At 40.8% G+C, this 12,876-nt stretch overlaps 1 protein-coding gene across 1 annotated transcript in view; it reads left to right on the forward strand.

Moving 5' to 3' along the window:
* The window catches only part of SPTB (spectrin beta, erythrocytic), a 194,161-nt gene that overhangs the window by 158,923 nt on the left and 22,362 nt on the right, over window positions 1-12,876 (forward strand). Inside the window, exons 24-28 of the mRNA XM_069208909.1 lie at window positions 1,208-1,338; window positions 2,603-2,807; window positions 4,495-4,869; window positions 7,443-7,687; window positions 10,412-10,550. Coding sequence (XP_069065010.1) covers window positions 1,208-1,338; window positions 2,603-2,807; window positions 4,495-4,869; window positions 7,443-7,687; window positions 10,412-10,550 — 1,095 coding nt within the window. The remainder of the gene's footprint in view (window positions 1-1,207; window positions 1,339-2,602; window positions 2,808-4,494; window positions 4,870-7,442; window positions 7,688-10,411; window positions 10,551-12,876) is intronic.

Below are 12,876 nucleotides of genomic sequence, written 5' to 3' on the forward strand. Positions count from 1 at the left end.
TTACAGTTACAAACTCCTAAAGCAGGAGTCTGTTTCTGAAAAACAAACAAACTAATGACCCCCATGCCGTGGGAGTTTTTCCCCAGGGTGTGGGGGGCATTAGTGTGTTTTTCTGTCCCTCACCACCTGGTTGTACCTGGCAGTGACGGACAAAAAAAACCAAATTACCTCATCCACCCTAAATAGGGCGGGCAGTGTAATATCCTTCCCACGAGGGCCATTGGAGGAAACTTTCCATCAGCAGAAAGATTAGGATCCGTCTGTCTCTAAACGAGGTGGGTTAACCAAGAGTTTGGTGCACTGGGTAACTCTAAATCCGGCCCTTAATAAAGATCTCATTGTACCTAAAACAACCCACCACCCTTAATAACGCATATACCCCTTGGATCTCCAACGAGGAGCCTGGGAGCCACTGGTAGCTCACCAACACCTTTGAAGTAGCCCTCCAAAGTGACCTCATTCAAAGAGTTTATGCATATTAAAGAAGACAGCACTGCTCATCTCAAGACAATATAGAGTGTCTTCTGGCCAAAACAGTGGCAGAATTAGAGACAATCATTCACATGATGGCAAGCATCCATGCCATGTGATTGTTGAGCATGCACAGTTAAAGAATATTCTTTCCATGTGAAGCATTTCTATATGTAAGTATCTGATGAAAAGGACAAGTTATTCACTTAAAATGAAAAATAGTATTTTGAAGGCAAAAATTATGTTTCTTTCAGAAAAGAAATTTGGGAAATTGAGTTTGTTTGTCCAAAGCAGAAGAAGTATTTGATAGAAAAATAATTTGATTTTCATAAACTGGCATGCTGATGAAGACAAAATGCCCCAATTTCCAAAAACAATTATAGAGACATTTGAATGGTAATTCAAAGTTTGGAGAGATTTATTGATGTGATTTCTGCTTCAGCTGTTATTTCATTTGTCATGTGGAGGTATTTCATATTGATAATGCTTGTTCTGGCATTTCTACTGGTATATTTGCCTGAAATACTGAATGGTGACTAGTCTATTGTTAATCAGCATGGTCACTATCGTACTGTGATAAAACTTGCTAGTAGCCCAAGATGATTTTCCTTGAGTGGAAGTAGCTCTCAGTACAAAAAAGAGGGGAACCCCCTGGTCTAACAAATATTAAGAAGGTATAGTAGATTGATAGGGAGAACAAAACCTATAATACGATGCTTCTTGTTTTGGGCCAAAGGATGAAGAATGTGGCATTGCGATGCTTAAGAGACAACTCAATCTGCAACAGGCCATCGAGCACTACGGAAAAAATATCAAGCAGTTAGCAGACCAGGCCCAAAGAATCCTGGCAATGGAGCACCCTGAAGGGTATGTAACAAGGATGTGAATATTGCATTACTGTTTGCAGCACATACTACTTGGTTTCTCAATTACTCTTTTGACATATACGTATTTATGTATGTATGTGGTATTTGTATAGCGCAAAAAGGCAGTGGAGCACTGTACAGCATTAAAGACCAGCATAAAGTCAATGAGTAATAGCAGAGGAAGATGGGTTATGGATGGTGGTTAATGGATTATAATGTTATTTTCTTTCCTAAATTGGAGCAGCGTTGGGGCGGTCCTGATGGATACAGTAATGTTATTCCAGATCCTGGACACATAGATAGAAAATCTATAAATATCTATAAATAAATGTCTAAATATATTACATTGCTATACTGGTAAATACATCTTTTTTCAGCTGGATTTAGAGTATGGTTATAAGCCTCTGTATATTCAGTGTACTGGGGAACCTAAATAGTTTTGAGATGCACTGCCCACTTATCTTAAAAATGTATGATTTAAGACCCAAAATTTAGTTTCCAAAGTACTATTTTTTAATGATTTCATCATAGTGCAGTTCTATTGCAGACAAAAACTTAGCAAGAATAGCACTTATGTCATGAAATAGAATAATGTCCTGTATAAAATAATGAAGTACTCATGTGTAAAGGTGTAGACCAACATTGTCATGATGGTGACATCATGGCAACAGAAAACAAACATTGGCAAAGCCAACAGGTCTGGCGTTTTTCCAGTATTCAGAGCTTTGTCAATGCTTATTTTGTTATGTCATTTTGTTTTGTGAAATGTTATTGTTGAGGAAGTTGCAGGGCCCTCATCATCTAAAAAACTGTCTATAAACAAAAATATTTGTGATTTCCAAAAGCACTCATTGCTATAATAATCCTGAATACTCGATATTACTACGTTGTCGGTGGATGCGCTCCTTGAATACGCAGAATACTATCACTCACACCCACTGCCCCATGCTGTTTGCTGTAGTGAGCAGAAGAAAAATGTTAATGACAGACCAATATATGAAGAGGGCTGGTTGAAAGCCTCTCTAAGTAAGTATAGTATTCATATAATTCTAGCAAAATCAGAAAGTCTAGACTAACATCAGCCCTAAAGAGTGTCTTTTCATCTGTTTCCTCTTCCTCATGTGCTTCTTTGTACAAAGACGGAATTCATAACTTTAGATAACTGTGTGAAGAGAATACTAGTTGTGCTGGTGGAGCAAACCATTCAGCTTGAACTTATATAACATTTATAATGTTTCCACTGACCCACTTTCTTTTGCTTACAGGGAACAAATCATTCGGCTCCAGGGGCAAATAGACAAACAGTACGCAGGACTCAAAGATCTAGCTGACGAGCGTCGGCAAAACCTGAATAACATGTATCACATGTTCCAACTAAAGCGAGAAGTCGAAGATCTGGAGCAGTGGATAGCAGAGAGGGATGCGGTGGCGTCATCACAAGAAATGGGGCAAGATTTGGATCACGTTACGGTATGTGCCCAAATGGAAGAGCCGCCATTTTTCTTACCAAATATTCACAAGGGTTGTCAGTGCTGTAATACGACATGCGGGCAGGATTAACTGAGAAATGTCCAAAATGCGCCTAAACCTTGCGACTGAAGCACATGTCATATACTTGGTATTAAGGGGCTGTACGGGTCTGTGGTCTATTCAGGCATGGCCTATGGGTGTCCTGAGCACTTTGGCCTATCTAGAAATTCAAACAGATATATAGTGAATGGAAAGGGCAGACATTAGAGATTGTTTTATAGAACCGTAGCAGCAGCTGTGTGGTAGCTTATTATGACTTGTTTTCAGAGTGACGTCTTAACTTGGTCATCTATTGAGGCAGAAAGCCAAAAGAAGCAAAAACATTAATACATCATGTGAACCCCCCTCACCCTGACCTTTCAGAAACAAGATCCACCCTAGCTCTCTCATTTTCAGGTCATGTTGCTAAGATCTGGAGTGGTGTTCCAAGTGAACTAAGATTTACACCCATATGTGTGTGTCTCCAAAAATGTTTTGGAGGGTCACTTGCTATCCAAACAACTACAATGTGTTTAAATCAGACATCTTAGCCAACATATAGAAACACAGATGTACTCCTCATCTCTTACACTGTTCCTGTATGGACTGTTAGTACCCCCATCTCTTGACAACATGTGCTTATAGCTCCCACTATAATATATCTACTTGTAGTGTTTATCCTGCTACAGTTATCATCCTTCTTCATCAGATATTCAACAACGCCCCTTATACTATTGTCCCTGGTACATACGTTGGCGAATGTTGTCACTACCAAATATTGTCACCTTAATTGCCATCACTGTAGTTACTCCCCTCATAAGGCACCATTCTCCCTTGTTAATCATATGGGTCCCTGCATGGACGCCAGAGTAAAAACCTACTGTAAAGCACACAAATGTCCTTTAGAAAAAGGCTTTGCTATTGAAAACCACTGGTATCTTGAAATTATAAGGAATGTCTAAAGGAATGATCGCAGACAGGTATATGTATATCTTTGCAAACATCATCAGTGGGTTTGGCAAACCTGAAACACCCTCAACACTTTTTTAAATGTCAAAGAGCATGCAAGATTTAGAGCTGTAGTGGGCACATTAATTTATGAGAGTGGACATCATAAAGAAAATTAGGAGCAATATACTAAAATAATTCAAAAAGAAAGAAGTCACTGAGTGAAACTGTAGATAAGCATTAAAGCCTAAGTAGAATGTCTTTGCCAGAAATTTGACTACAGTTTCTGTAATCAAGCTTTGGATCTTGGCCAAGAAATGCTTGATGCCTAAATAACATGCAACTATGTAAACAAAATCCTAATCAATGATTAACAGCTATGCATGTATCAATTCAAACATTGCCATGGGTATGATTTTTTTTTTGATAGATCACTATTTTGAAATCATCTCCAGAATTGTCCCTATATTAAATTTGGACATATTATAGAACATTTTTATTACTACATTAGCACTTTTAAAACTAAAAACCCACATTTCTAATGGTTTTTAACTTTTACAACACATTTGTTTTTGATAGTAAGAACGCTGGATGCATGATTACTAGATTAGTAGAGTAGAGTCTCAAGATTTGCTTAATAAATATATTACTGGTATGGAAGAACTGATATAATATTTCCATTATTGCTTTTTTCCAATAGTTGCTTCGAGACCGATTCCGTGATTTTGCCCGAGAAACAGGAGCTGTGGGACAAGAGCGAATGGATAATGTCAACCTGTTGATTGAGGAACTGATTGATGCTGGCCATTCCGAGGCAGCTGCCATCGCTGAATGGAAAGACAACCTGAACGAGAGCTGGGCAGATCTTCTTGAGCTCATTGATACACGCATGCAGTTTCTGTCCGCCTCCTACGAACTTCACAAGTACTTTGACGATGGCACCGACCTCTTGATCCTCATTAAAGATAAGCACAAGGAGTTACCAGAGGAACTTGGGCTTGATGCTTACACCGTGGAGTCCTTCCATCGAATGCATAATGCATTTGAACGTGACATGCATTCAATGGGAACGCAGGTATTGCTTATGAAGAGTGCTCTGCTTGAGTACCGGTTGGGTATGCACTGTGAATTTATTGGTTGACCAGCCAATCTGCTTATGTTTGCTGTGAAAAAACTGAATTTATGCAACAGTCGTCAATAATGTATTCAATCAATGGATATATACACCATTCATGTAGTTTTATAAGGTGTTGACATTATGCAGATTATCTCAGAGGTTAGTATTCCACATACCTAGTAGGTTACAAACAAGGGCCATGTACGGTGTCCTCCAGAGTTAGAAAAGGAGGGCGACAAGATGCACATCAAGATATCACAGTAAGGGCATTAGTTATTTGACATCTCTCATTTTCAATAGTTTTGTTCAGAAGAATGATGGGAGGTCAACGATAAGGGTGGTTGCACCATGGTTGCTCATTTGCCTTATGTAAGCGGCTACTGCAGAACAAACAGCGTAAGAGAGTTTTTGAGCTAAAGATTTGAATTTTTATCAAGAAGGTAAGTGAAGGTAGTGTGGTTACAGAGAGTGCAAGTGATTGTACTTTTTTGATCAGTGATCTCATTTGCAGCACTATGGAAAGTGGACTATAATGGCAGGAGTGTAGAATCTCAAAATCTGGTGATTGGGATATTTTCTCAGCTTACAGAAGAAGTGTGTCTTGAGAAGCTTATATATGTGGAGGAGACCAATTTGGTACCAGGCTAGTAGAGACTTCTTTGACAGAGAGGCTAGAGTCAATATGGGATCCTAGGGACTTGGCAATGCCAAAAGGACAGGTAAAAGCTGTTAAGCTCCACAGCGTTGAGACACTTCTCAATCCAAGTTTGTATTGTCCCTCTATTAATGGCGACAAATTCAGTGTCTGTTAGGCTCAGTTTTAGGAATAATTTGGCTAAACAGGCCTGTTTTAAGCAGTTGACTGTCAGTTGTGGAGTATACCTTAAGCAAAAAAGGTTATCACTTGCATATTTGTTCAGTGCACTATCTTGTTTCAAAATTAGAACTTCGAGGGACTCCAAATAAAGACTGAATCGGTTTATTAAAGTGCTTTTTAGTCTATTTATATGCTGGTCAGAGTCAAAATGACACTAAACATACTACCACTAAGAACCTTTTACCTGTGTATGTACTTTAGAAAAATAGAAGATAATATCCTTGCATCTGTGTGTTCGTCCTGTCAGATGCTTTGACCTGTCTACACTACAATCTATAACATACTCATGGACACACAAAATGTCTCAGGGCCCTAACTGCTCATGATCCCCAAACACTAGTGACAGACTATTTCTACAGCACAGCCCGTACAGCTTCTTGAGGCTGTAGGGTATGAAATGAAATGTCTCTACGACTGCTAGACATTGCCTAAATTCCTAAATACAAGTATCTTCTTTTCACTACATATACTTGTTGACATTAAATTCCTGAAGCTATACTATCCATTAGAAAAGTAAATGCAACAGCATAAAAACGTGCTCACAACAATCCAAAGTGGCTCTACATCACTTTGTACAACAATCAAAGTGGAGCTCAGAAACCTGGGACGCCATCTTGGTGAATTTACAAGAATGAAGAAGAAACTAGGTAAGGAAATTGTACAAAAACAAACACTAGCTGAGGGGTAAAGGCATAAGAAAGTTGTAATAGAAAATGAGTAAGAAAAAAGGAGGAAGGAGTTATGGAGATAAGAAAGATGTACTGGAGTACACAGAGCAGTACTATAGTATTGTTAGAAGTACTAAATTAAAGGTATGGATAGAGTTATTATTGGATAGGTAATTGTACAGCTATTAGGTTACAGGCAGAAGTAGCATTACTAAAATACATGTACTTGTACTAGCTTACAGGTACAAGTAGAGGTACTATGATGTAGGTGGGGTACAGGCACTGAATTTATGTAGGAGTAGAGGTCCTGCATTGCAGGTAGGAGTAGACATGCTAGACTATTGGCAGGATTGAGAACAGTACTACAGAGGAGAAAGGTGGAGGCACTGACCAGAATAGGTGAAGAGGGTTGAAGAGAGAAAGAGAGAAGATAGTGGAGGAGTGTAAGGGTTCCAGAGAGGGCAGACAGGAAGGGAGAATAATGTAGGTAAGAATTGGGGGCTTTACCCTGCAGAAGGGCAACAAGAGATCTATGTGATCCTGGAAAAAACACAGTCTGGAGTCAAATTTGTAGGAGATTCTGGGCATTCACAAGGATGTATTCAACAACCATGAAATGTCATTTGTTTGGAAAGATTCAAGAAAAAAAGGCTTGTTGATAATGTTTCTAAAGAAACCATTTCCTTGGGTATGCTTTTCTCCTAGATAACATACAACTCCCACAATCCTTTTATAGAACTTATGAAAACTCTCACACTCAATAGCCACGAGGCTACACATAATTTTTCGTGGTATATGATAGACCATAGGTACAAATTGTTCATGTTCCCTTGTGTGTTGGAAACCCAGCACCAAATCTACATTTAATTTTCAGGAATTCCAATTAATCTAGATTGTTTGCTGCATCAAAGCGCTAAAGTAGACACAGCCCAAAAAGTTTGCTTCAGTGAATATGTTGGCCAATAAAAACTTTTTCATGTGTGCAGGTTCAACGGTACCAGGACATCGCGACACGGCTCAAGGCAGCTTATGCAGGCGATCAGTCTGTAGAGATACAGAGAAAGGAGAAGGAAGTGGTTGATGCCTGGAAGGCGCTCCTGGACGCATGTGAAGGACGCCGTGCACAGCTCGTCACCACGGCTGAGAAATATCGCTTTTTCAGTATGGCGCGAGACCTGATGTTTTGGATGGAAAGCATTATTAGACAGATTGAAACTCAGGAAAAACCGAGGTAAGCATATAATTTGTTTGTTTTGATCCTAAGTTTAGAAATGTTTACTCTTTTATCTCTTCATATATATAGATGCCATTATGAGTCCCAATTAAGCAACACAAACACCCAGTTAATAAGAGCTTTAATAGTACTAATGCCCTGAAAGCCTGAGACCACTTACAAGGTATGAGGGAGTCAGCCTGTGGACCTCACTACAATCTGCCCCAAACTGTGGCGTGGCCTAAATGATCAAGAGGAGATGGAGTCCACGTTGATTGGAGAATGAAAGAAAAATAGGAAAAGATAGGAGGGATAGAGTAAGAAGATACACGATGGAGCTGTTCATTGCATGACTGAAGTGGTGGAAGAAACCTTACCTGAGCATGCACTGTGCGGCCTGCTGCCGGCCCGTGGCTGCAATGACAGCCCGCTGTCTCTGTGTTCCATCTAATCTGATGATCTACAAGACTTTATGCCCACCTGAGATGTGCCTGAAATCTGCTTGTGACTCAAGTTCTGCCAAGCCTTTTCCATCCCGGCCGGTTGATACCTCCCTCTTTCGACCTCCTGATGTATGGGAGGCGGACGCTGTTGACAGCAGTGATATCCCACAGGTGCCTGCAAGTGGCTGCTACCTAGCTGGAGGTGTTGTTTGTCTGTCAGGTATTTTCTCTCTTGTTGGAATCTTTCTGGCTTTTGGTTCCTGCTCCTGCTTCTTGGAGAGACAAAAGGGTCTCTGAGAACCTTTTGAGGTTTAGGGAGCTATGTGGCAATGGTGGAATGCAAGTGAGCTCTCTCGAAATAAATGCAGTGAAAACCTGCAGAAAACTGTTGGGGCAGAAGCTACTTGCACACAGCTCCCTCCCTTCCCACCTTTACGTACTTTACTTGTTACAAGCTCTATACTATCCCCATGCCACCCATGTGCCCCTCTGCTTGTGAGTGTTAAATGGGCTTGGAGGGACCAGTCCGTAATAGCCAGCAGGCACGCAGCAATCTGGGCTCATCCTAAAATCAACAGATTCCAAAATCTGCATCTCCACACATATCTGACAAAATACATGTTGAGATGCAGAGGGCTAAGGGTTTGAAGAGGTCCAACCCATCATAAACCCTAAAAATACCTATACACCCAAATGCCCATACCCACCCTAAAATACCCTTGCCACCCAAATGCCCTTACCCACCTTAAATCCTAAAAATACCTATACCACTCAAATGCCGTTACCCACCAAAACCCTAAAATACCCCTACCATACAATACTCCTACCCACCCTAAACTGGAAAAAACACCCCTGCCTCCCAAATTCCCTTACCTACCCTAAACCCTAAAAACGCAGCTACCCAAATATATAAATGCTAATACAAATATATATATAAAATAAATTTCCCTACATAGAGCCCCACAACAAGCAAACCAGTATTTCTGTTTTAACAGAAAATCTCCTGTTTTGGCAAAACCTAGAATGCAAGTGTTCCAGTACTTCACTTCTAGGTATGTGCAACACCCACAAAAAGCGGGTACAAATATTAAAATGTCCAACATCCTTGAAATATACTAGGATCATGGCACAGTATTACTTCATGCCCAATGTTATTCCTCTTTCAAATGTGAAAACTTGCAATAACCCAAAAAAGTGCAGTTATCCCTCCCTGTTTACATAATACTGGGTGCAGTATTTTTGGACCACATTGAACATTGAGCACAGAAGCTCTAAAGGAAGGCTTTAAAAAACGAAAGTGCTGATCTTTGTGAACAACACCTCCCCATGGAACGACTCCTGGTGGCTTAGCAAACTAGGACCAGCACCTGTTTCAATAGACCATTCTCACAACCTTGGCATTATCCTGGACAGCAAGCTCACCATGAAAAAACGGATCAACGCAGTCTCTTCCACCTGCTTCCTCATGCTTCACATGCTCCATAAGATCTTCAAATGGCTCCCCGTCAACACCAGACGAACCGTCAATCAAGCCTTGGTCATCAGCCGGCTGGACTACTGCAATGCACTCTACGTAGGAATCACCACTCACCTCCTGAAGAGACTACAGACCATACAGAATTCAGCAGCCAGACTCATCCTCGACCTCCCCAAATGGACCCACACCACCCCCCACCTCAAGAAGCTCCACTGGCTTCCCATTCAGAAGAGATGTCAATTTAAGATGCTGATCCACACCTAGAAGGCCCTTCACAATCAAGGACCAGCATAGATAAACCACCACCTGAACTTCCACCAACCCTGCAGACACTTGCGCTCTGCTTCCCCCTCTCTCACACACACCCCCGCATCCGCTGAAAAAACAGTGGAGAGCCCTTCTTTTCCTACCTCACGGCAAAATACTGGTACAACCTCCCCCTTCACCTACAGACCTCATCCTCTCTTCTGGAATTCTGGAAAGGACTCAAGACCTATCTGTTCAGCTGAACTCCTTAGCAGCTATGTTCTCAGCGTCTGGATACCCTTGTGGGTGATTAGCCCCACTCTATGGATCCTGTTTGATTGATTGATTGATTAATTGAAATGTTGGGAGACAACAATGTTTAGGCAACATTGAATTTACAAATGTACATCTTTGCACCTTCTTGGTGGGGATGGAAACTTCTGAAAGTAAACAAAACGTTTAGAAACTGTTCTGTGAATTACTTTAGTATTTTATTGAGGAACTCAGTGACAAGTCATCTTTAGTTTTATCAAATATTTCAGATCACTGATTTTAGATCCTTCTTTCTCAAAACAGAGATGTGTCATCCGTTGAGCTCTTAATGAAATACCACCAGGGACTCAAATCAGAGATTGAGGCACGAAATCCAAATTATTCCAGTTGTGTAGATCTTGGAAACTTGTTGCTGTCTCGCAAGCATCCGGCTTCAGTGGAGGTAAGAGCTTTTTTGTTAATAAACCCTGATTAACAGCGGTATCTTCCTAGGGGTTGTATGAATTACACAAGGAAAAGTCTAATGTAATTTATATTAGATTCAGAAAGCATGACACTGTGTAAATTGACAAAATTGAACTGCACATTTTGCTCAGTCATAGGTAGATTACACAAATGTAGTTTTAATGTTAACATTTACTAGTGTGTGTTCCTAGTGGTAAATCATTAGGTGATTAGGGTAATCATGTGCAAATATGTACAGACACCCAGTTCTACATTGGCAGGCACAAAGTACCATAAGTGCATTTCCATCTTTTTTTTACACATTAAATATCCAGGCCTAAGTGTTGCACATTAAATATCCAGGCCTAAGTGTTGCAGAATATGTGAAAACACTACTAATTATTTCATCTTTCATAAAGCATTGATACAAAGGGCGACCATTTTAGAGAAAATATTTCAGAACAGAAATTAGGTAAGACCTGGCACCTGGTTGTCATCAGCTCTCCTTAGGAGGTAATCAGGTACAGGCTAAATGGCAGACCTTATCTGGAAACTGCCTCACCTTGAACAACAGAAGATTCAGTCCCAACCCTCACCTCCTTCCAGCAACCAAATGACAGTCATCACAAAGAACTAATCAGTTCCCCTTTGCTAACAAGTCCACTGAATTTCTAAAGGTAGCCCTGTCTCCATCCTCCTGCAGTGTCTGGATCCCCGTCCTCCAGGCGAAGGAATGCCGGCAATACACTTCCACTGTCTTGAAAAGCTGCCGTTTCCCCCCAGGAGGATGGAAGGGTGGGAGACACTTTTGTTACTGTGGGACGGGTTTGTAGCATTGCAGCAGTTTTAAAAGCACTGCCCCTTGTATAGCCAACTGTTTTCAGGCAACAATAAAAGGGCCAAGGTAAATCTGGTTATTAATGCACCTGCTGGAGAGATATGGGAGTTTTGTGTAGTGTCAGTTTTGACTCATCTAAGGTAGCACAGAGGGTTAATATGACTGCTGCAAAGAACGTGTGCTGTGCAGATCATAGAACAGTATTTTATGTGCATAGCTCAGTGGGATGCTGCTTTTGTCACAGGGCTCCTTTTGTTACTGTGCAGTTCATAAGTTACAATCACAACTAGCAGAGTGAGCTATGATCTGCCATCAAAGACCTCCATGCAAACTGCATGGTGCAGGTTAGAAAGTTATATTTTTTTCCCAATCTTGGATTATCCTAATTTAGCTAAAAAGGGTTTGTTTGGGTAGAAATAGATTATTGGTGAAGTCAACCCTAACCACTGTGCTACGTTCTGAATCCTGAGATTATGGTTCCCCAGACCAAGCATTCCTACAAAATACCTACCAGGATGGATGACGTGAATCCTACACCTTGTAGTCCCCCCTGTCTTATGTAACATATTCTATACACTGATTTACACATGTATGATTCATTGTCTCTGTATGTCTTTGTGTGTTGGTTTGAAAGGCGCTATAAAACAAATTGAATAATTGTGTGAGGGGGTTATGAAGAGATGAGAGGCACTGTCAGAGGGTGATGGTGAGGGAATCATTAAAGAGCCCCAATCAAGATTGCTGTATCCTGGTGGTCTATCAAAACGTTAAAAACTAATACAATTGATTATATAATGAAAATGTGTTGTAGAATAGCTGTTTTTGCCATTTTCCCCCAAATTTTCTTGGCGGGGGAAATCCCCAAGCCCCATTGTAGTAGTCAGACCTGCTCGCAATGCACTCTACGGGGGCTGGTCTGACAACATTTGCCAGGGCTGCTTTTGGTTCCAAGTCCGGCCCTGGGAGGAAGCCATCATCCTCCCTCGTGTGCCATGCTAAATCAGGGCCACAATCCCACTGGCCCCGCACACAGACTCACACAAGACACAAAGGCCCATATTTATACTTTTTTAGCGCCGCATTTGTGCCGTTTTTTTACGCAAAAGCTGCGCAAACTTACAAAATACAATTGTATTTTGTAAGTTTGCGCCGCATTTGCGTCAAAAAATGACGCAAATGTGGCGCTTAAAAAGTATAAATATGGGCCAAAGTTCTACTATCATATATGTGATACACACTCACTGCAAATACACACAGGCCCATATTTATACTTTTTTAGCGCCGCATTTGCGTCGTTTTTGACGCAAAATCGGCACAAACTTTCAAAATACAATTGTATTTTGAAAGTTTGCGCCGATTTTGCGTCAAAAAACGACGCAAATGCGGCACAAAAAAAGTATAAATATGGGTAACAGTATCTACATACCATGTCAGTGCAAGGTTCTGGGTTTCTCATAATAGCAGAAATTTACATGAGAGGAGCTAG

This window comes from Pleurodeles waltl, chromosome 9 (genome assembly GCF_031143425.1).
Source record: "Pleurodeles waltl isolate 20211129_DDA chromosome 9, aPleWal1.hap1.20221129, whole genome shotgun sequence".
Lineage (NCBI taxonomy): Eukaryota > Metazoa > Chordata > Amphibia > Caudata > Salamandridae > Pleurodeles > Pleurodeles waltl.